Source organism: Hippocampus guttulatus, chromosome 10 (assembly GCF_054856545.1).
Source record: "Hippocampus guttulatus isolate MCC_2025c chromosome 10, RoL_Hgut_1.0, whole genome shotgun sequence".
Classification (NCBI taxonomy): domain Eukaryota; kingdom Metazoa; phylum Chordata; class Actinopteri; order Syngnathiformes; family Syngnathidae; genus Hippocampus; species Hippocampus guttulatus.
In genome coordinates, this window is record NC_141270.1 from 7,893,719 (window position 1) to 7,915,051 (window position 21,333).

At 41.4% G+C, this 21,333-nt stretch overlaps 1 protein-coding gene across 3 annotated transcripts in view; it reads right to left on the reverse strand.

The window, feature by feature from the left end:
• Positions 1–880: 880 nt before the first annotated feature.
• lrmda (leucine rich melanocyte differentiation associated) overlaps positions 881–21,333 on the reverse strand; it is a 314,281-nt gene continuing 293,828 nt past the window's right edge. For all 3 annotated transcript variants that reach the window (XM_086122293.1, XM_086122294.1, XM_086122295.1), the window contains 4 exons: positions 9,240–12,318; positions 1,237–1,395; positions 1,101–1,164; positions 881–1,022 (listed from right to left, as the gene is read on the reverse strand). In XM_086122293.1, the coding sequence (XP_085978419.1) occupies positions 12,239–12,318 (80 nt within the window). In that variant the 3' untranslated portion in view covers positions 881–1,022; positions 1,101–1,164; positions 1,237–1,395; positions 9,240–12,238. The remainder of the gene's footprint in view (positions 1,023–1,100; positions 1,165–1,236; positions 1,396–9,239; positions 12,319–21,333) is intronic.

A 21,333-nucleotide genomic window follows, 5' to 3' on the forward strand; every position in this document is an offset into this window, starting at 1 on the left:
GGCGTTTTCAGCCGAAAAAAACAAACCATGTATAGAAAGGCGTTTTTAGACAAAAAAACACCATGTATACTAAAGCGTTTTAACCCTAAAAAAGACGACCATGTATAGTAAGGCGTTTTTAGACGAAAAAAACGACCATGTATAGTTAGGCGTTTTAACCCGAAAAAAACGACCATGTATAGTAAGGCGTTTTTAGATGAAAAACGACCATGTATAGAAAGGCGTTTTTAGACCAAAAAAAACCACCATGTATAGGTAAAGCGTTTTGACCCTAAAAAAGACGACAATGTATAGTAAGGCGTTTTTAGACCAAAAAAAAGACCATGTATAGTAAGGCGTTTTTAGCCGTAAAAAGACGACCATGTAAGGCGTTTTTAGCCGAAAAAAAAGACCATGTATAGTAAGGCGTTTTAACCCTAAAAAAGACGACCATGTATAGTAAGGCGTTTTTAGACGAAAAAAACGACCATGTATAATAAGGCGTGTTTAGCCGAAAAAAACGACCAAGTATAGAAAGGTGTTTTTAGACAAAAAAAAACGACCATGTATATATAGTAAGGCGTTTTTAGACAAAAAAAACCGACCATGTATATAGTAAGGTATTTTTAGACGAAAAAAAAGATCATGTATCGACGGCATTTTTAGAGGAAAAAAAAGACCATGTATAGTTAGTAAGGCGTTCTTAGACGAAAAAAACGACCATGTATAGTCAGGCGTTTTTAGACGAAAAAAAAACGACCGTAAGGCGTTTTAACCCGACAAAAACCTTTTGGAAAAATTATCTTTAGAAAGAAATAGAAAATAATTTTGTTTAAATTTTCTTTTTTTAAAGTTAGATTGTGGTTATGTGTTTAAAAATGAAGTTGAGTTGAAGTGTTTTTTTGTAATCAAGCTTTATTATCTTTTGCAGAGTAGACAATCATAAAAGCAGAGGAAAAAGTTTCAAGTTGGATGACAGTCTGGTTGTTGCTGGGTGGCGAAGTGGTCAGCTCTTGAGAAGAACGTGGGACAGGTGTGTTGACCTGAGAGGAAAGGCATCCGTGAGTAACACGTCAATCAATTTCTTGTGCAGACAAAGATGTGTTGGGCATGAAATTTACCAGGGAGATTGATGGGTCTTGTTGGGTCTTTCGAGAGCAGGAAGCCGATCATGTTTACTGCTGCCTGGGGGAGAAAAAAAAACAAGTCAAAAAAGTAGTCATGATGGTCCATTGAACCAGTGTGAATGTCTCCTACTTTTCAGGCTGGCCCAAAGATTGATTTCAGCACCTTGCGAATAACAGGAAGAAGAGCAAAAAGTGTTGCCTGCAGGACTGTGCTCGTAATGAACTCTGGCGGTGAGCAGGTGACTCCCTCTTGTGGCACGGAGGACCCAAGAACAATCTTCTTTCAACTCTGAAAAATGAAATGAGGCTTGTTGTGTTGGGTCGTCTCAGTGACAGACTGAGGCTCCTGCTGTCTTCTTCTCTGATCAAAATAATGTTGTCTTTTCCTCTGTTCAAAACAGTGTCTAATGTTGCACATTATTAAAAAGACTAATTCCATGTCTTTTGTGCATTTTTTCACTTTTAAATTATCCTGTGGACCTGATCAAACCTCCTTGCGGGCCGGTTCCAGCCGTATGTTATACAACCCTGATGAATAGTAAGGCGTTTTTAGCTGAAAAAAAAAAACGACCATGTATAGTAAGGGGTTTTTAGCCGAAAAAAACGACCATGTATAGTAAGGCGTTTTAACCCTAAAAAAGACGACCATGTATAATAAGGCGTTTTTAGACGAAAAAAACGACCATGTATAGTTAGGCGTTTTAACCCGAAAAAACGACCATGTATAGTAAGGCGTTTTTCGCCCGAAAAAAACGACCATGTATAGTAAGGCGTTTTTAGCCCGAAAAAACCGACCATGTATAGTAAGGCGTTTTTAGCCCGAAAAAAACGACATAGTATAGTAAGGCATTCTTAGCCAAAAAAACCGACCATGTATAGTAAGGCGTTTTTAGCCCGAGAAAAACGACATAATATAGTCAGGCGTTTTTAGCCAAAGAAACCGACCATGTAGAGTAAGGCGTTTTTCGGCCGAAAAAAACTACCATGTATAGTAAGGCGTTTTTAACCCGAAAAAAAAAACATAGTATAGTAAGGCGTTTTTAGCCAAAAAACCTGACAATGTATAGTCAGGCGTTTTTCGCCCGAAATAAACGACATAGTATAAAGGCGTTTTTAGCCCGAAAAAAACGAAATTGTATAGTTATGCGTTTTTTGCCCGAAAAAAACGACCATGTATAGTAAGGCGTTTTAACCCGAAAAAAACGACCATGTATAGTAAGGCGTTTTTAGCCCGAAAAAACCGACCATGTATAGTAAGGCGTTTTTCGCCCGAAAGAAACGACATAGTATAGTAAGGCGCTTTTTGCCCAAAAAAAACCCGACATAGTATAGTAAGGCGTTTTTAGCCGAAAAAAACGACCATGTATAGTAAGGCGTTTTTAGATGAAAAACGACCATGTATAAAAAGGCGTTTTAACCCGAAAAAAACGACCATGTATAGTAAGCCGTTTTTAGCCGAAAAAACGACCATGTATAGTAAGGCGTTTTTCGCCCGAAAAAAACGACATAGTATATATAGTAAGGCGTTTTTAGCCCGAAAAAACCGACCATGTATAGTAAGGCGTTTTTCGCCCGAAAAAAACGACAAAATATAGTCAGGCGTTTTTAGCCAAAGAAACCGACCATGTAGAGTAACGCGTTTTTAGCCAAAAAAAACCGACCATGTATAGTAAGGCGTTTTTAGCCCGAAAAAACCGACCATGTATTATAGTAAGGCGTTTTTCGCCCGAAAAAAACGACATAGTATATATAGTAAGGCGTTTTTAGCCAAAAAAAACCGACCATGTATAGTAAGGCGTTTTTCGCCCGAAAAAAACGACATAATATAGTCAGGCGTTTTTAGCCAAAGAAACCGACCATGTATAGTAAGGTGTTTTTCGACCGAAAAAAACGACATAGTATAGTAAGGCGTTCTTAACCCGAAAAAAAACGACATAGTATAGTAAGGCGTTTTTAGCCAAAAAAACCGACCATGTATAGTCAGGCGTTTTTCGCCCGAAATAAACGACATAGTATAGTAAGGCGTTTTTCGCCCGAAAAAAAAAGACGACATAGTATTGTAACGCCTTACGAAACATGGTCGGGGTTTTTTTGGCTAAAAACTCCTTACTATACATGGTCATTTTTTTGGGGCTTAAAACGCTTTACTATACTATGTCGTTTTTTTTTTTGGGCCAAAAACGCCTGACTATACATCGTCGATTTTTTTGGGCTAAAAATGCCTTAATATACATGGTCGGTTTTTTCGGGCTAAAAACGCCTTACTATACATGGTCGTTTTTTTCGGGCGAAAAACGCCTTACTATACATGTTCGGTTTTTTGGGCTAAAAATGCCTTACTATACTATGTCGTTGTTTTCGGGCTAAAAACGCCTTACTATATACTATGTCGTTTTTTTCGGGCTAAAAATACCTTACTATACTATGTCGGGGGGTTTTTTGGGCAAAAAACGCCTATACTATGTCGTTTATTTCACGCGAAAAACGCCTTACTATATATACTATGTCGTTTTTTTGGGCTAAAAACGCCTGACTATACTATGTCGTTTTTTTTGGGCAAAAAACGCCTTACTATAATGGTCGGTTTTTTCGGGGTTAAGACGCCTTACAATACATGGTTGTTGTTTTTTTCGTCTAAAAACGCCTTTCTATACATGGTCGTTTTTTCGGGCCAAAAACACCTTACTATACATGGTCGTTTTTTTTCCGGCGAAAAACGCCTTACTTTACATGGTCGTTTTTTTTGGGCTAAAAATGCCCTGCTACACTATGTCGTTTTTTTCGATTTAAAAACGCCTTACTATACATGGTCGTTTTTTTCGGCTAAAAACTCCTTACTATACATGGTCGTTTTTTTCAGGTTAAAACGCCTTACTATACATGGTCTTTTTTTTGGGCTAAAAACGCCTTACTATACATGGTCGTTTTTTCATCTAAAAACGCCTTACAATACATGGTCGTTTTTTCTGGTTAAAACGCCTTACTATACATGGTCGTTTTTTCGGGCTAAAAACGCCTTACTATACTAAGTCGTTTTTTTGGGCAAAAAACGCCTTACTATACTATGTCGTTTTTTTCGGGCTAAAAAAGCTTTACTATACTATGTCGTTTTTTTCGGGCTAAAAACGCCTTACTTTACGATTCCTTTTTTTTCGGGCGAAAACGCCTTAATGCCTTACTATACATGGTCGGGTTTTTTTCGGCTAAAAACGCCTTACTATACGTGGCTGTTTTTTTCGGCTAAAAACGCCTGACTATACAGTACCCGGTCGTTTTTTTGCGGCCCAAAACGCCTTACTATACATGGTCGTTTTTTTCGGCTAAAAACGCCTTACTATACATGGTCGTTTTTTTCGGGTTAAAACGCTTTTCTATATATACATGGTCGGGTTTTTTTCGGCCAAAAACGCCTTCCTATACATGGTCGTTGTTTTCGGCTAAAAACGCCTTACTATACATGGTCGTTTTTTTTAGGGTTAAAACGACTTACGATACATGGTCGTTTTTTTCGTCTAAAAACGCCTTACTATACATGGTGGTTTTTTTCGGCTAAAAACGTCTTACTATACATGGTCGTTTTTTTACGGGTTAAAACGCCTTACTATTCATGGTCGTTTTTTCATCTAAAAAAGCCTGACTATACATGGTCGTTTTTTTCGGGTTAAAACGCCTTACTATACATGGTCGTTTTTTTCGGCTAAAAACGCCTTACTATCCATGGTCATTTTTTGGGGGGCTAAAAACCCTTACTATACATGGTCGTTTTTTTTCCCGCCAAAAACGCCTTACTATACATCGTCGTTTTTTTCGTCTAAAAACGCCTTACTATACATGGTGGTTTTTTTCGGCTAAAAACGTCTTACTATACATGGTCGTTTTTGTTTGGGTTAAAACGCCTTACTATTCATGGTCGTTTTTTCATCTAAAAAAGCCTGACTATACATGGTCGTTTTTTTCGGGTTAAAACGCCTTACTATACATGGTCGTTTTTTTCGGCTAAAAACGCCTTACTATCCATGGTCATTTTTTGGGGGACTAAAAACCCTTACTATACATGGTCGTTTTTTTTCGCGCCAAAAACGCCTTACTATACATCGTCGATTTTTTCGGCTAAAAACGGCTTACTATACATGGTCGTTTATTTGGGCTAAAAACGCCTTACTATACATGGTCATTTTTTGGCGGGCTAAAAATGCCTTACTATACATAGTCAATTTTTTGGGGGCTAAAAATGCCTTTTGATACATGGTCGTTTTTTTCGTCTAAAACGCCTTACTAAATACATGGTCATTTTTTTCGTCTAAAAACGCCTTACTATACATGGTCGTTTTTTTCCGGCTAAAAACGCCTTACTTTACGATTCCTTTTTTTTTCGGGCGAAAACGCCTTAATGCCTTACTATACATGGTAGTTTTTTTCGTCTCAAAACGCCTGACTATACATGGTCGTTTTTTCGGCTAAAAATGCCTTACTATATGTGGTGGTTTGGGGGGGTTCGGCTAAAAACGCCTTACTATACATGGTCGTTTTTTTTTCAGCTAAAAACGGCTTACTATACATGGTCATTTTTTTCGGCTAATAACGCCTTCCTATACAATACATGGTCGTCTTTTCGGCAAAAAACGCCTTACTACTATGCCGTTTTTTTCGGGCGAAAAACACCTTACTATACATGGTCGTTTTTTTTAATCTAAAAACGCCTTACTATACATGGTCATTTTTTTCGTCTAAAAACGCCTTACTATACATGGTCGTTTTTTTTCGGCTAAAAATGCCTTACAATACATGGTGTTTTTTTTGCGGCCCAAAACGCCTTACTACACATGGTCTTTTTTTTCTGGCAAAAAACGCCTTACTATACATGGTCGTTTTTTTCGGCTAATAACGCCTTCCTATGCATGGTCGTTTTTTCGGCTAAAAATGCCTTACTATACATGGTAGTTTTTTTCGTCTCAAAACGCCTGACTATACATGGTCGTTTTTTCGTCTAAAAACGCCTTACTATACATGGTCGTTTTTTTTCGGCTAAAAATGCCTTACAATACATGGTGTTTTTTTTGCGGCCCAAAACGCCTTACTATACATGGTCTTTTTTTTCTGGCAAAAAACGCCTTACTATACATGGTCGTTTTTTTCGGCTAATAACGCCTTCCTATGCATGGTCGTTTTTTCGGCTAAAAATGCCTTACTATACATGGTAGTTTTTTTCATCTCAAAACGCCTGACTATACATGGTCGTTTTTTCGGCTAAAAACGCCTTACTATACATGGTCATTTTTTGGCGGGCTAAAAATGCCTTACTATACATGGTCATTTTTTTGGGGGCTAAAAATGCCTTTTGATACATGGTCGTTTTTTTCGTCTAAAACGCCTTACTAATACATGGTCATTTTTTTCGTCTAAAAACGCCTTACTATACATGGTCGTTTTTTTTCGGGCTAAAAACGCCTTACTTTACGATTCCTTTTTTTTCGGGCGAAAACGCCTTAATGCCTTACTATACATGGTGTTTTTTTTGCGGCCCAAAACGCCTTACTATACATGGTCTTTTTTTTCTGGCAAAAAAACGCCTTACAAGACATGGTCGTTTTTTTCGGCTAATAACGCCTTCCTATGCATGGTCGTTTTTTCGGCTAAAAATGCCTTACTATACATGGTCGTTTTTTTTTCAGCTAAAAACGGCTTACTATACATGGTCATTTTTTTCGGCTAATAACGCCTTCCTATACAATACATGGTCGTCTTTTCGGCAAAAAACGCCTTACTACTATGCCGTTTTTTTCGGGCGAAAAACACCTTACTATACATGGTCGTTTTTTTTTATCTAAAAACGCCTTACTATACATGGTTGTTTTTTCGGCTAAAAACGCCTTACTATACATGGATGTTTTTTTTCGGCTAAAAACGCCTTACTATATGTGGTGGTTTGGGGGGGGGGTTCGGCTAATAACGCCTTCCTATACAATACATGGTCGTTTTTTCGGCTAAAAACGCCTTACTATACTTGGTCTGGTTTTTTTGGGGCTAAAAACGCCTTAATATACGTGGTAGTTTTTTTTTTTTTCGGCCCAAAACGGCTTACTATACATGGTCGGGGTTTTTTTCGGCTAAAAATGCCTTACTATACGTGGCTGTTTTTTTCGGCTAAAAACGCCTGACTATACAGTACCAGGTCGTTTTTTTCGGCCCAAAACGGCTTCCTATACATGGTCGTTTTTTTCAGCTAAAAACGCCTTACTATACATGGTCATTTTTTTGCGGCCCAAAACGCCTTACTATACATGGTCGTTTTTTTCGGCTAAAAACGCCTTACTATACATGGTCGTTTTTTTCGGGTTAAAACACTTTCCTATATATACATGGTCGGTTTTTTTTCGGCCAAAAACGCTTTAATATACATGGTCGTTTTTTCATCTAAAAACGCCTTACTATACATGGTCATTTTTTTGCGGCCCAAAACGCCTTACTATACATGGTCGTTTTTTTCGGCTAAAAACGCCTTACTATACATGGTCGTTTTTTTCGGGTTAAAACACTTTCCTATATATACATGGTCGGTTTTTTTTCGGCCAAAAACGCCTTCCTATACATGGTCGTTTTTTTCGTCTAAAAACGCCTTACTATACATGGTGGTTTTTTTCGGCTAAAAACGCCTTACTATACATGGTCGTTTTTTTTCGGCTATAAACGCCTTACTATACATGGTCGTTTTTTCATCTAAAAAAGCCTGACTATACATGGTGTTTTTTTTCGGGTTAAAACGCCTAACTATACATGGTCGTTTTTTTCGTCTAAAAACTCCTTACTATACATGGTCGTTTTTTTTGTCTAAAAACGCCTTACTATACATGGTCGTTTTTTTCGGCTAAAAACGCCTTTCTATCCATGGTCGTTTTTTTCGGGTTAAAACTATTTACTATACATGGTCGTTATTTTCGGCTCAAAACGACTTACGATACATGGTCGGTTTTTTTTTTGTCAAAAAACGCCTTACTGTACATGTTAGTTTTTTCGGCTAAAACGCCTTACTATACATGGTCGTTTTTTTCGGTTTAAAACGCCTTACTATACATGGTCATTTTTTTGGGGGCTAAAAACACCTTTTGACACATGGTCGTTTTTTTCGGCTAAAAACGCCTTACTTGACATGGTCGTTTTTTTTCATCTAAAAACGGCTTACTATACATGGTCTTTTTTTTCAGGTAAAAACGCCTTACTAAACATGGTCGTTTTTTTCAGCTAAAAACGCCTTACTATACATGGTCGTTTTTTTCGGGTTAAAACTCCTAACTATACATGGTCGTTTTTTTCGTCTAAAAACGCCTTACTAGACATGGTCATCTTTTTTAGGGTTAAAACGCCTTTCTATACATGGTCGTTTTTTCCGTCTAAAAACGCCTTACTTACTATACATGGTCTTTTTTTTCCTCTAAAAATGCCCTCTATACATGGTCGTTTTTTTCGTCTAAAAAACGCCTTACGATATAATGGTCGTTATTTTCGGCTCAAAACGCCTTACTATACATGGTCGTTTTTTTTTTTGTCTAAAAAGGCCTTACTATACATGGTCGTTTTTTCCGTCTACAATTGCCTTACTCTCCATGGTTGTTTTTTTTCGGCTACAAACGGGGGCTGAAGAACCTGCAAAACCCAAAGGAACGCGGTGAAATCAAACTTTGTTTCAGATTGGGGAGGAAACATCGGATGACTTTCTGAGGCCCCGATAACCTTTCCCCCTCAAAGTATTTACTGTATAGCGATCAACATGTCAGAAACATTTCGGTCTCAAACTGCAGCAGAGGGCCCGCCATTGGCAAGGGGAAATAAACGCGATTTCGCTTTCCAATGCCAGCTAACAGCAGTAAGAATCATTGTAAAATTCGACCGCAAACTCGCAATATCCAATTGAGGATTATTTTTACTGGTTTGCCGTGACAATAGTAGCAATCAACGACGGCATTGTCGTTGGCTACCAGCAGGTGAGACGATCTGGATTTGAGCCAAACTGGTCTTTCTGTGATCGGTTCACAATTTTTTTTTTTTTTCCCATATAAAAGTTGGAATACGCCGGATGTGTCTGTCTGTGGCTGCGCAGACGCGACAGAGTATGTGCTCACTCCGTGCTGTACCTACCAAGCCCCTCGCCTTTCTCTTCTGGTCTACCTCTCTGAGCACGGCAGCTGAGCCACTGCCAAACCTCGCTTCAGACACTTGAAAAAGAGAGAGTGACAAAGAGAGAGAGAGAGAGAGAGAGAGAGAGAGAGAGAGAGAGAGAAGAAAAATGACAGAGCCGGCTCTCATCGTTCACTTCAAAGAGCCGGCTCTTTGTACCGGCTCGTTCGCGACCATCACATCACTAATTGACACTTCATTAACACGTGTCACTGTTGTAAGTTTCAATTTGCTGCAAAGACAGGCTCACGTAAGTGGGGCTCTCTTCACTGATTGGGGAGCTATTGAGCTAGCTAGAAATCTAGCTAGCTAGCTAGCTAGAAATCTAGCTAGCTAGCTAGCTATCATAGACATAGAAATGGAAGTTTCAATGCGTTTGTAGCAACTCGCAATATGCCACAGAGTCTTACTTATGCTCAGGACAGTCAATGGAAATGGCAGAGATCATGCGCTCTCGTGAGCGTCTTCCCTCAGTTTGAAATGCTACCACGGTTGTGCGGTCGTTTACAGTGTGTTGCGCACTGACTTGCCACAGAAGTGTGTGTGAGACCATATTCCAGCTGACATGTCGTTCAGGAGCGTGGTCACTCGTGGTGGCGTTTCAAAATGACAAGGTTTATTTGTCTGCGTTGTGACATGCTCACAGGAAACTGGGACTGACAGCCCGAGGAGGCAGGAAGAAGAGGGCCACACAACAACACACACGCACACACACATAAACGCACGCTACAAATGTCATCCTTCCCCTGGCTGCAGTGCGCGCCCAGCCATCCTGCTGAAAAGAGCAGACATTTAAAAGTTTGTGACATGTGTCACAGTCACTGCCATTGAGCCAGTGCCGGTGACAGAGCTGGAATTGACAGGCGCTGAGCCACCGGAGCTGGCTGGAGGACACACTGAGTTTGGTAGGTGTCACTTCTCATCCTCGTCAGCGGCGCGTTTGTTCGCAAGCTGCCACACCGGAGCGCAAAAACGCATCTCGGCAACGACGCCTTGACGTTTGCTCGTCTCAGAGTTCGTAACGTATGCGTTTTTAGCGGCTGGTAGATTAATGAAGGTGTAATTGATAGACATTCACCTGCAGGCTGTGGCCTCTTTGACCCTGAAGTCAGCATCACTCCTGCTGGCGGCTTGAGAGAACTTCCTGCTTGAGCAAAAATGGCACGCTACTTCATCAGAACAGATCAGTGACATTCTGCATTAGAAGCCCCGCGGGCTCCTTTGCATGCGCATGCGCTTCGAAAGATAAGATAGTCGGGTCGAAAAGCGCTTGGATAATGCCGTTGTCTGCTACGCCAGATATCCTAGTGTCAACTTTCAGTCTGGTGTTACCATTTAGGAATTGCAGACATGCTACAGTATGGACAGAGGTCACCCAAAATGTCGTGAATTGGATTTTTAATGGCAGTGTGGTGGATAACTGCCTCGCAGTTCTGAGGTTGAGGGTTTGAATCTACGCTCTGCTCTTCTGTGTGGTATTTATGTGCTTGCAGGGGTTTTCTCCAGGTACTCTGGCTTACTCCCATGTTTCAAAATGATGCCATTAAGACTCAAAATAAGTATGAATGTGAATGGCTCCGATTGGTTGGCCGTCAATCTGGGGTGTAGATTGTTCAAAGTCAGCTGGGACAAGCTCCAGCCCACCCTGCTCATTACGAATCAGTGAAAAGTTATGTGGCCCTCACAGGAAAATGTTTGGGGACGACTGACCTTGGCATTAAATGTAAATATGCTGTTTGTGTTGGAACAGCCAGGTCATGTCAGTAATTTAGCAACATACGCTAACATTGGCAGCACACCTGATGTTTCATGCCCTCAGTGGCGATGCATGTGTTATAATAATGTAAACATTTGATAGATCTGAGATTTGGAATGAGTATGACATTTGAGGCAAGTGTCTGTGGCAATGTTTTATGGTACCATGAAAGGAATCCCAGGGGCATGTAAACAATCACTGTATAGGGTCAACTGAATGAAAAGAAGCGCTAAAACGACAAAGAAAAATACAAGTACAAATTGTAAACGGCTAAAGAATACATTTAATAACAATAGCAAAAAAGTCCTGTGCTGACAGAAGCGGGGAATTTGAATTCGAACATGAATTTAGAGTTTAATGTAACAACAACTTTAAAATGCCTTTCTGAATGTCAATAAAATTTAATTGACTAAAACAGTACAATTTAACCATTGGCCTGCTCTTTTTTTTTATCTATGCATTGGAATGTATTCATGGAATCAATAAAGGGGGACATTTACATGAGCCATCTAAAATAAGACAGGAGTAAAGAGATTTTTTTTAAACTCAAAATTCCAACAATTTCTAACACCGGGCAACATTTTAGTGCTTTGTATTTTGTGTGTGTGTGTGTGTGTGTGTGTTTGTGCGCACCTCGGATGTGTCCGTGTCAGGTCTCAGGTGTGTGACCGTCACCCCTTTCACCCTTGATTAGTGGCAGCAGTGGATGGGTGATCCATCATGGCTGTCAGGCCAAGACACGCAATAGGTTGCACACAGAAGGAACAATACCGTGTTGAAACATCTTTCTGCTACTAAGTCAAAGCAATTATTTGATTGAGTGCATTATCAGCGGAACGTAAATAAATAACACTCAACTCAACTATTGCACTTTCAAACAGCCATCGCTGCATACAAAGTGCTGTACATGGAACAACTAACATATACAACAGTAAAGCAACAAATCGCTAACTAAGACGGTAGAAAGCACCGAACAGCAAAACCGAGAACAAATCTGAATCATGCTGAGTCAAATGCCAAAGAATACAAGTGAGTTATGAGGTGGGTTTTAAAGATGGGCAGCGAGGAGGCTTGCCGAATGTTCAGTGGAAGGTCATTCCAGAGAGAGGGACCAGCAGCAGAAATAAGGACATTATTTCTCTTTCCAGTGCCTTATCAGTCATGTTCTCCAATGTCCCACTTGTTCCCGGACACGGCAGCGCCATCAAAGTTGGTCGTTTTGGATGAATCTGTTGCCTTCGGACTGCTTGCCATAGTAGACGTAGCGGCATTTGGTGAAGACGCCTAAAAAAATCCCACAGGAATAGAATTTTTCAGCTCGTTTGGATAAATTCGCACAGAAGTAGGGCAACGCGTTGCAGTTCAGCGACAGATATTGTCATAAAACTAATATTGATCTCAAATGAAACAAGCTGGCAAAACCTACTATGGGAATATTAATTAAAGCTTTGAAAGTTGTTTTGAGGGCAAAGTATGCGGGCTTGTCCTGAAACCGAATGAGAGGGCATGTTAGAAAGGGACAAATGTTAACTATTCGCCTTTCAGTTTTCGCGGTTCGCAATTCAAGATTTGCGGTTCGTTATTCGCGATTCACTATTCGTGGTTCGTTTTTCGTGGTCCACTATTCGCAGTTTGTTTGTCGCGGTTCGTTTTTCGCGGTTTCACTATTCGCGCACCGTTTTTTGCCATTCACTGTTCGCGGTTCATTTTTCGCGGTTTTCGGTTCGTTTTTCGCGGTTCACTATTCGCGGTTCCTTTTTCGGGCTTTGTTTTTCGCGGTTCACTATTCGCGGTTTGTTTTTTGCGGTTTGTGGTTCATTATTTGCGGTTCACTATTCGTGGCTCACGATTCGTTTTTCGCGGTTCGTTATTTGCGGTTCGCTATTTGCGATTCACGGTTCACTCTTCGAGGTTCGTTATTTGCGGTTCGTTATTCGCGGTTCATTATTCGATGTTTGCAATTCACGCAGAGTCCTTTCTTCAAGCTGCAAGCACACTGAAGTCTGCTATGTCCAAGAAGTTTCAAACCCAAGTCACCCTTCAGACTGCCATTTGTATTATGACGCAGTGAACCACACAATGAAACTGAATTTTCACATGGAATCTATCGCTGCTGCTTTAGTTTCCATCTTCTTCCAACATTCTCTGGTTGCTATGTTAACGTTTAAACGTGCCTTCAAAATAAGATAGGCTGCAAATAAAAAGAGCATGAAAAATACGACTCGCCATCGCCACTTATTATGCAGAGTAGGCTTGATGCGTGTGAATCTCCTGGTGAGATAAAGTTGTATTTGAATTAGGACTCTTGATACTGTCGATTAAATGTAGCCTTCTCTTTCTTGAAAGTCGTAGGCTGCTCCTCTAACTCCTGGCTGGGCCTTTCCCCCCTTCCCGAAAGACATTTGGTTTTTATTCATTTTGCTTGCTCCTGGGTTTCATTTTCTACCACGTGACCGAGAAGCATGCATTCCCCTGCGTCAAGAGTGACATACTGTCGACTGATATAACAGAGAATCTGGTAATTTTTCAAAATAAAACATCTTTCAGATTCTGAAATGAATAAAACGGAAAGGATGTAAGTTATTTATTCTTTCTGTGCGGCCCGGCACCAAATGACCCTGCGGTTGGGGACTCCTGTTCTTGGGCGTTCGCTGCGCATGCTTATATTTTCATACCTGTGTTTCAAAACAATTCAATGTGCTTACACTATGTGACATTATACGTTAATAATTTAAGCGCAGAGCGACTTACGCAACGCCCTGTATCATCAGATAAGTGAGATGTTTGTCCTTGTAAAAGGCTATCGCATCTCAAGTCACACGCCACCACTTGATGAGGCAGGCGGGCCATGGCTTGATATCACCTCTCACCAATCAAGGCAAGGACAAGCGGCATTAGTGCTGTCAATGATCCTCTGACAGGAGAACAGATCCATCTTTCGCCAGGCTTTTTAACATCGACATCGAGTGCACTGCGGGAGGCGGCGATGAGGAGGAGGAGCAATAAGAGGAGGGCCCGGCCGGGTAAGGTGGCGTCGCTCGGGGGCGGGATGAGGGCTGCTCCGAGTACAATCACGTAATCTAAAGAGACGCTGTCAAGGCCGGGGAGAAGATGGCGACCAAATGACACAAAGCAGAGACAGACGGCGACAGAGATACTGGTGCCATATTAGTGCCAAGCATATTCTGATGCCACAGTCAATTTTAAGCCAACCTGACACATTGCTCTCCTCAAAGTGGCCGCAAACATTTATAGGTAGATATATATTACATACACACACACATACGCGGAGTGTGCAGTCAGACAGATGTGCACCAGTCCCTCGCGGCAGCAGTGGGTGTTCTCGTCAGGCAGCTGCAGTAGAAGCAGCCCACGGGCCCGAGGACAAGTTCAGTCAATCTAAATCTGGACTTTGTAGTGGAGCGGTGCTCATTTCCCCCCTCACAGCCCAGCTACTTGAGGTGATCCAAACACTCAAGTGCGAGAAGCTGTCACCTCCGATAAAATCCGGGACCAGCTCCATGCCTGCCTGCTCCCCCGGTGTGTGAGTGGGATATAGTATGCTCATCAGTCTCTACGCGTGTATGTACGTATGTGTGTGTGTGTGTGGCTAAAAATGAGGAGGTTCCAAACTCCAGCTGCCACACTTTGCTGGAGGACAAAGGTAACATGGTTGGTGACTGGGCCTGGCACCATAGGACTCGGGGAATTCTGACTGCGCCCTGATCGGAGAGGCAGCTCACAGGGGCCCCTTTTATATGCACAGTAACACAATGTTTTCCGTGGACGCCGTGAAATGTGGTTTGTCGAGTTTGGAAACAACCGTTCTCATAGGAACTGATGGAGGTACGCAGAAAGGCTGTTCCACAGTCAAATTGTCACCAGCATCGTTTCTATTGGCCAGTCATGATAGAATATCATCAGCATTACAGTCACACCTCGGTTTTCGACCATAATACATTCCGGAAGGCTGTTTGAAAAGCGATTTGTTCGAAATCTGAAACTATTTTATTAGCCCATGATTAGGGGCTAATACACTATGCAGAAATAACATAAAAACACTCCAATTTGCGTAAATCACAACAAACACGTCTGCTCACAATGAGCGTCACACGAGGAAGCGTCACTTCCTTGTGTAAGGACGCCGAGAGGAGTCAAATGGCGTATTCGGGTTTGCTCAGTTTGGTCGAAAACCGGTTTTCGGTCATAATCCGAGGCGTAAAAATATTGAATTTTCTGGTCGAAAACCGATTAGGTCGAGAACAGAGACGTTTGAAAACTGAGGTTTGACTGTATATATAAATCAGAGGTTTTTCCACACCTCAGGACCCCCCCACCCCCCATTTATGAATACGACAACATTCCATCGATAAGTCTTAACCAGAGGCTATTTGCGACCTCATTTGAAGAAAACATTCGATTATCGAACGTTTTAATACTAAATTAATCAAATGTAAGCATGAAGAACACAATGCAATAGGACTTGACTCCTCTTCCTCTTTCATCGGTTTAGCGGCTTTAATTTCATTCGATGGTGCGGGTCAACCTGCTGTATGTGTGTTGCGATCACACCGAATGTCGCCACGAGCTCTCTGAGCGGAAGCCGGTTGAGGAGAACAGGTCGTTTTGTTCGCTAGGCTTTTTTTAATGGAAATTCCTCCAACTCTATTTACGCAGAAAGAAGCATGTCCAGGTAGCATTGTCTGCGTTACTGAAAAGACATCGAGCCCCTATTGTGAGAACGCTCTCATGATGGAAGCACACTGTTGCATTCGCCGAGAGGACGATACGGGATGCCGACTTCATAAAGAAGAGAGGAGCTTAAAGAACAACCGCAGGTGCTAAGTGACGAGAAACAGAAAGGCCAAACGGTTACTCGGCGAACGCGAGGCCTTTTGTTACTTGGTTATTCTGTCACTTTTAACGGCGACTCCCGCTGTGTGTTATGGTTTTGTGAAAGTGGATCGCCATCGTGGAGTGATTGGGATGTGATCCGCTGAGGATGGCTCTGGCACTTTGCTATCAAGCAGGAGTTCATCAGGTAGAGTCCCAAAGGCGCCGCAAGCACTTAAAGAGAAGTGCAGTATAGTTGCTCTCTTTCTGTCTGCCATCTTTGTCCATCTTCTCGGGTAATAAGCACAAGCTCTCGCTGTGAAGGGAACTTGTCGGACTGTTTTTGTGTCCCTTTTAATGAAAACGGAGCTGGGATTGTAACTTGAGTTCGAAAAACTCCCAAGATTCCCCATTGCTGCTGCTCTTCCATTTAGTCTTTCCATCGCCAAAACTGGGATTGCATCAGCACTGGCGAACTGTCCGAAGTTTCTCCCGATAAGTGCCGAAGAATTGGATCCCTTCAGTCCTTCTCAGTCCCTCACGGACAAGCGCTGAAGTCAGCCGAGCGTGAAGGCCTCGGGGCCCTTCGGCTTCACTTCCTTCATCTGTGAAGGTTAACCATGAACGTCGACAGATATATACCCTCAAGCTTGTGTCTACTGGAATCTTTGGTTGTTCGGCGGCTAGTCTCTCTGAAAATGGCTCCCGTCTCTCTTTTCTGGGTGAACAGTTTATGTCCGGGAGAACTTGAATGTTCTTGAATGTTGAGAAGTTGAATGCTCCCAAGGACGTACAATTCGGAATTTGGCCAAAATGTTCAGGTTAAAAACGCCTCAAAAGTTGGACGGGGGGAAAAAAAAGTGAGATTCAAATTGTCACGACATGTCAGAAGATCGCACCAGACCTCGGCTAGCCCCTCAAGGCCTCACGAGTCCCCTCGAAGTTCTGCTTTTCTGAAGACTTTGGGCTCTATTTTCATGCCCAGCGCAAGTCAAGGGCAAAGTACAGTCGAGCTGCACACACGGATTGAATTTTTCTTTTGGTAATTTTGTAGGCAGACGTTCGCCTGTCTTCGAAAATAAGGCCCTTTGTGGTCTTGAGCCTCTGACAGGACTAACATCACAGCGATTGCCCTGCACAAGATCACAACTAATACAAACAGCTTTTCAAAGATGAAGAATCGTGAACTGAAAAATAATCACCATAAGAACCCAATAAATGGCTGCGTGTCATGCACATTTTGAAAAGTATTTTGCTCATGCTACATATGAATAGGCATTTGTTGTTAGCGCATTGTTGATTTGATGATTTTGCTTGTTTGGCTTCCTGTTTGATTCACCTAAGATCGAATCATGTTCATTCAATGTCATCCGATATGGTCCAGACTTTGTCCTTTGTCTTTTGCATATGTCTCTTCATTTAATTTCTCTGGAAAGGAATTTTTTTCTTGTTTCTGAACCATTCTTGTTGTGTCATCGACGACGTGCCATCCAGTCTTGTTATTCCTTGTGCGTACGTGAGGTTTCATGGCTGGTTTCCAGGATATTTTCGGTAACCCGCACCCTCGAATGAGAAGTCTATGACACATTCTGGCTTCAAAAAGATCATGCTCAGTTTTGGGAAGTTTCTGTATTATCTCTGCTTCAATAAACGCCGTGCCTAAATTGGAGGATCCCCATCCAGTTGAATAAATAAGATTGCCTTACTTTAAACCAATCTCTTAATTAACTGTACTACCATGTGTCACTTTACAATCGATCAACGCAGCAGACGTAACATTTCTAAAGCTGCCCGAAATGGTTTTAAGTGTTGCTGTATACTGCTGTATTCCTCCTAAATTAAAAAAAATTACCCGGTCACGTTTTTTTTTTTTTAATACCTGGTGCCTCGTAAATGACGACTAATAGAGGGATCCTGTTTGCAACACATTTCAAAAAAGGCCATTCATTAGAGGGCATGCGCACACACACACACACACACACACACACACACACACACACACACATTATGCAGAGATAAGAGAAAGTGAGAGAGGAGGGAGCTGGAGAGGCTTTAATGATTGTTCCCTGCATACAATCAGCTTGACTCTTTTCAAGGGCCATCAATATGTCACAGACAAGACACATCCGACGGATGTAGCTTTTAACATCAAGGTTATCTATTCTTGGCATGAATCCACTCGCTGTCTCCTTTTCACTTTCGATAACTTATTCCCCTCGGCCTGTCTCTTATTTTCTCCTCCATTCTTCCCCCTTTCGACCAATTTTTTTATGACTTGAGTTCACCATAACCCCACCCTGCTATTTGGCCCCTTAGCCAACAATTCCATCACTGCTGCCATCCATCTGGGAGGGGAAAAAAATGCAAAGAGGGGGGTGGCGGGTGGGGGGAGCCAATTAACAAGGCAATTACACTTTCGGTATGCTAACGTGCATGTGGGGGAGCTCATACCGGCGCTTGGAGAGGGGGTCCGAGTCTTCTGTAAGAGTGACTTACGAGCGTGAGGTGTACACTGCTGTGAGCCACAGCTATTATTGTGCTCACCATCCATCTCCAGTCACCCTTTTATCAGCCCCACCCCTAAAATATTGAAGCTGTGTTTCATTTCATGGATTGAAGACAACGAGGTAAACCAAATGACCAATGAAAGCCATTAATCACTTAAAAAAAATGGCAACAGGCAACCGAAGCAGGAAGCAAATACACTCCAGATGTGTGTGCAGTCGATGGCACACAGCTGCGTCCCAGAGGTGAAATGTGCCACGAACCTGATCACAAAAGCGAAATCATGTTCTATTTGTCCTTTTGTATGGTAACAGACCTCTGACTGGTACACGGAAGATAATGTAAAATGTGAGGACCATATCATCTTTGATTGTTGATTGTTGATTGATAGGAACGGTACCATCACGAGTCAACTGACAGAAAATGTTTGCCGTTGTCCTTTCTTGATGAGGGAGAATGATGTAGGATGAAAGTCAAGGCTCGACTGAAATCTTTCACCATGTTCCTGTTTGTTGTCAAGCCAGCCGGCTTTCAGCTGGTGGCCAATACGTGGCCAATGCATGTTTGGCACCTTGTTGCTAGGCAGAATTTCAGCCCCAACTTCTAATTTTAAAAGGAAGGACTGGGACAACCGCAGGTTTTCTAGTAAACATCTCTCCCAAATCAGCACTACTTGAAGAGAATGCAACAAGGCCGGTTAGCTCTGTTGAGTAAAAGCATCACGAGGTGCATGTTGCCGTGTTAATGACGCACATGCTCCACCGTGGCGAACGTTGCCATTTTAACAGCTGAGGTGACATCTGTCTCCCTCGCGGGGACTCAAACTAAACTCCCAAGCGCAACTTTGAGAAGTAAAGTGACATTTACCCTACCGCAATAAAAAAAAAAAATTTAGTCCATTAAACACCGATAGCTGCCGTCATGATGCATGTCCTGCGCTCGGGCTCGCTCCTGGACGCACCCCTTCCCGACTGTTTACTGCGGCCAAACAACTGCAGCCGCTGCATGTTCTCAACTTCAGCGTATTGATTAAACTTTTAAATAGCTGCCATATAACCCTGGGACATCAGGGAGATTAATTTGCGTCAATGTTCATCTGTAATTCATTAGCCATTTATACTCTCCACATCCACACAGGCTATCAGGGAAATGTGGGCCATTTTTCACCCAGCAGAAGCCAAGGAGACTACGGGAGAGGGAGGGGAAACAGGAAGGAAAGAGAGGGGTTGCCTGCAATAGAAGAACAAATGGAGAGCAAGGCATGAAGAAAGAATAACAGTGACATTCAACTTGCGCAGCCTCATTCAAATATTAGGAACTGATGATGATATGCAGAGCCATTTGAAGTCCAGAGCAGGCAGAGATGATTATGTTTCGATTTGGTGAATCAGCAAGGCTATTTTTGAACAGCCCTGTTCTCAATAACTGGAAACAATTGTACAGTTGGGATCATGAGACTGTTCAATGTTGAGGTTCACATTTGAAGTTGGTATACGTTTTGCTGTTGGGAAAATTGTCCGCATGCCACTCAAAACAACTCAGCAAATTGTTTTGGATCAAAAACTTGCTTGCTTTGTTGTGCTAACTAACAGCGTTATCATTAACAGCATTGGCATAAATGTCGACAACTCATATTTTAAAATTGTTCCAACTTAATTGATGAGCCAAGTTGTGTGTTGTTTTTTCTTTTTTTTTTAACAGTGCAGCAGACTTGCAATCCTGCATTGCCCGCAATCGTGCGTTTTAATTTCTCCTCTCTGACAAAATTAAATGCTGACAGGACAACTTTTTAAATGAAAATAATATAAAATATTGCCACAATAGTACTAGGTATGAAAGTATGGCAATATTCAATCACAACATGTGAAATTTGTAACTGTATCGGAGGAGAAATATTAAAAACACTCCTCGGTTTTGCATGAGTTGCTAACTAGAAACACACTGGAAAAAAATAATGTGTTGAATTTGCTTCATTTCATCAAGTGGTTGCATGAAATAAAAGCATCTGTAATTCATTTGTTGAGTAGGGGAATACAGTGGTCTACTTATAAATGACATCTGTATCCAGATGATCTTGTTTTGTCCAACCACTTGATGAAATGAAATTAACATTTTTTTCCAGTATAATCCCTACATACGCGCTGTGATTCTTTCCCCATATTTTTTTATTTATTTCTTTCAAATATTTTGTAATAGTTAGATTTTTTTTGGGGGGGGGGTGAGGTATTCACATACCTGTCAACTCATACGGTTTAGCCATAGTTCATACGGATTTTGTGGTGAATCTTACGTATATGGCCGTATCGCACAAATCATACGGATTCTGAAAATTTCCGGGTTTTTTTTCACCAACTCCAAATGATTTGGAGTTGGTGAAAAAAGTAACGTAGGAATACAACTCTGAACACAGTAATGCCACGAAGTAGAATGATGATTAGACATTAACCAGACATTGTATTATGGAGATCTACAATAAATATCATTGAAAATTTCGTGGGGGTTTTTTTCTGCCGTTATTTTGACATATAAAATGCTTTGGTATGTTATAAGGATTTTTTGCTCTTTATAAAGATTTTTTTGGTAGTTTATACAGGTTGGCGCTCCGAAAAGTTGACAGGTATGTATTCATCCCCCGTTATCACGCTAAATGCACACTGAATCTTTATCTGAGTTTTTTGGCCAATTTTGTGTTTGAAATTTTTTTTTGAAAATGCTGTTTCCCATTTTTTTCAGTGGCCATCAATCCAACGCAGATTTTCGCTACTTGCTGGCCCCTATCTGAGCCCTTTGTTCTGCAAATAGCGGGTGTCCACTGTAATATGATTTATTAATTGACATTTCTTTACAAAAAACAAATTAATATGAAATAATGCTTGAATTTTACGCACAGACTAATATTGCTGATCAGCATTTCCTTATTTTTCTTCTTCTGGCCACTCTTGGCTGCGTTTGTACCATAAG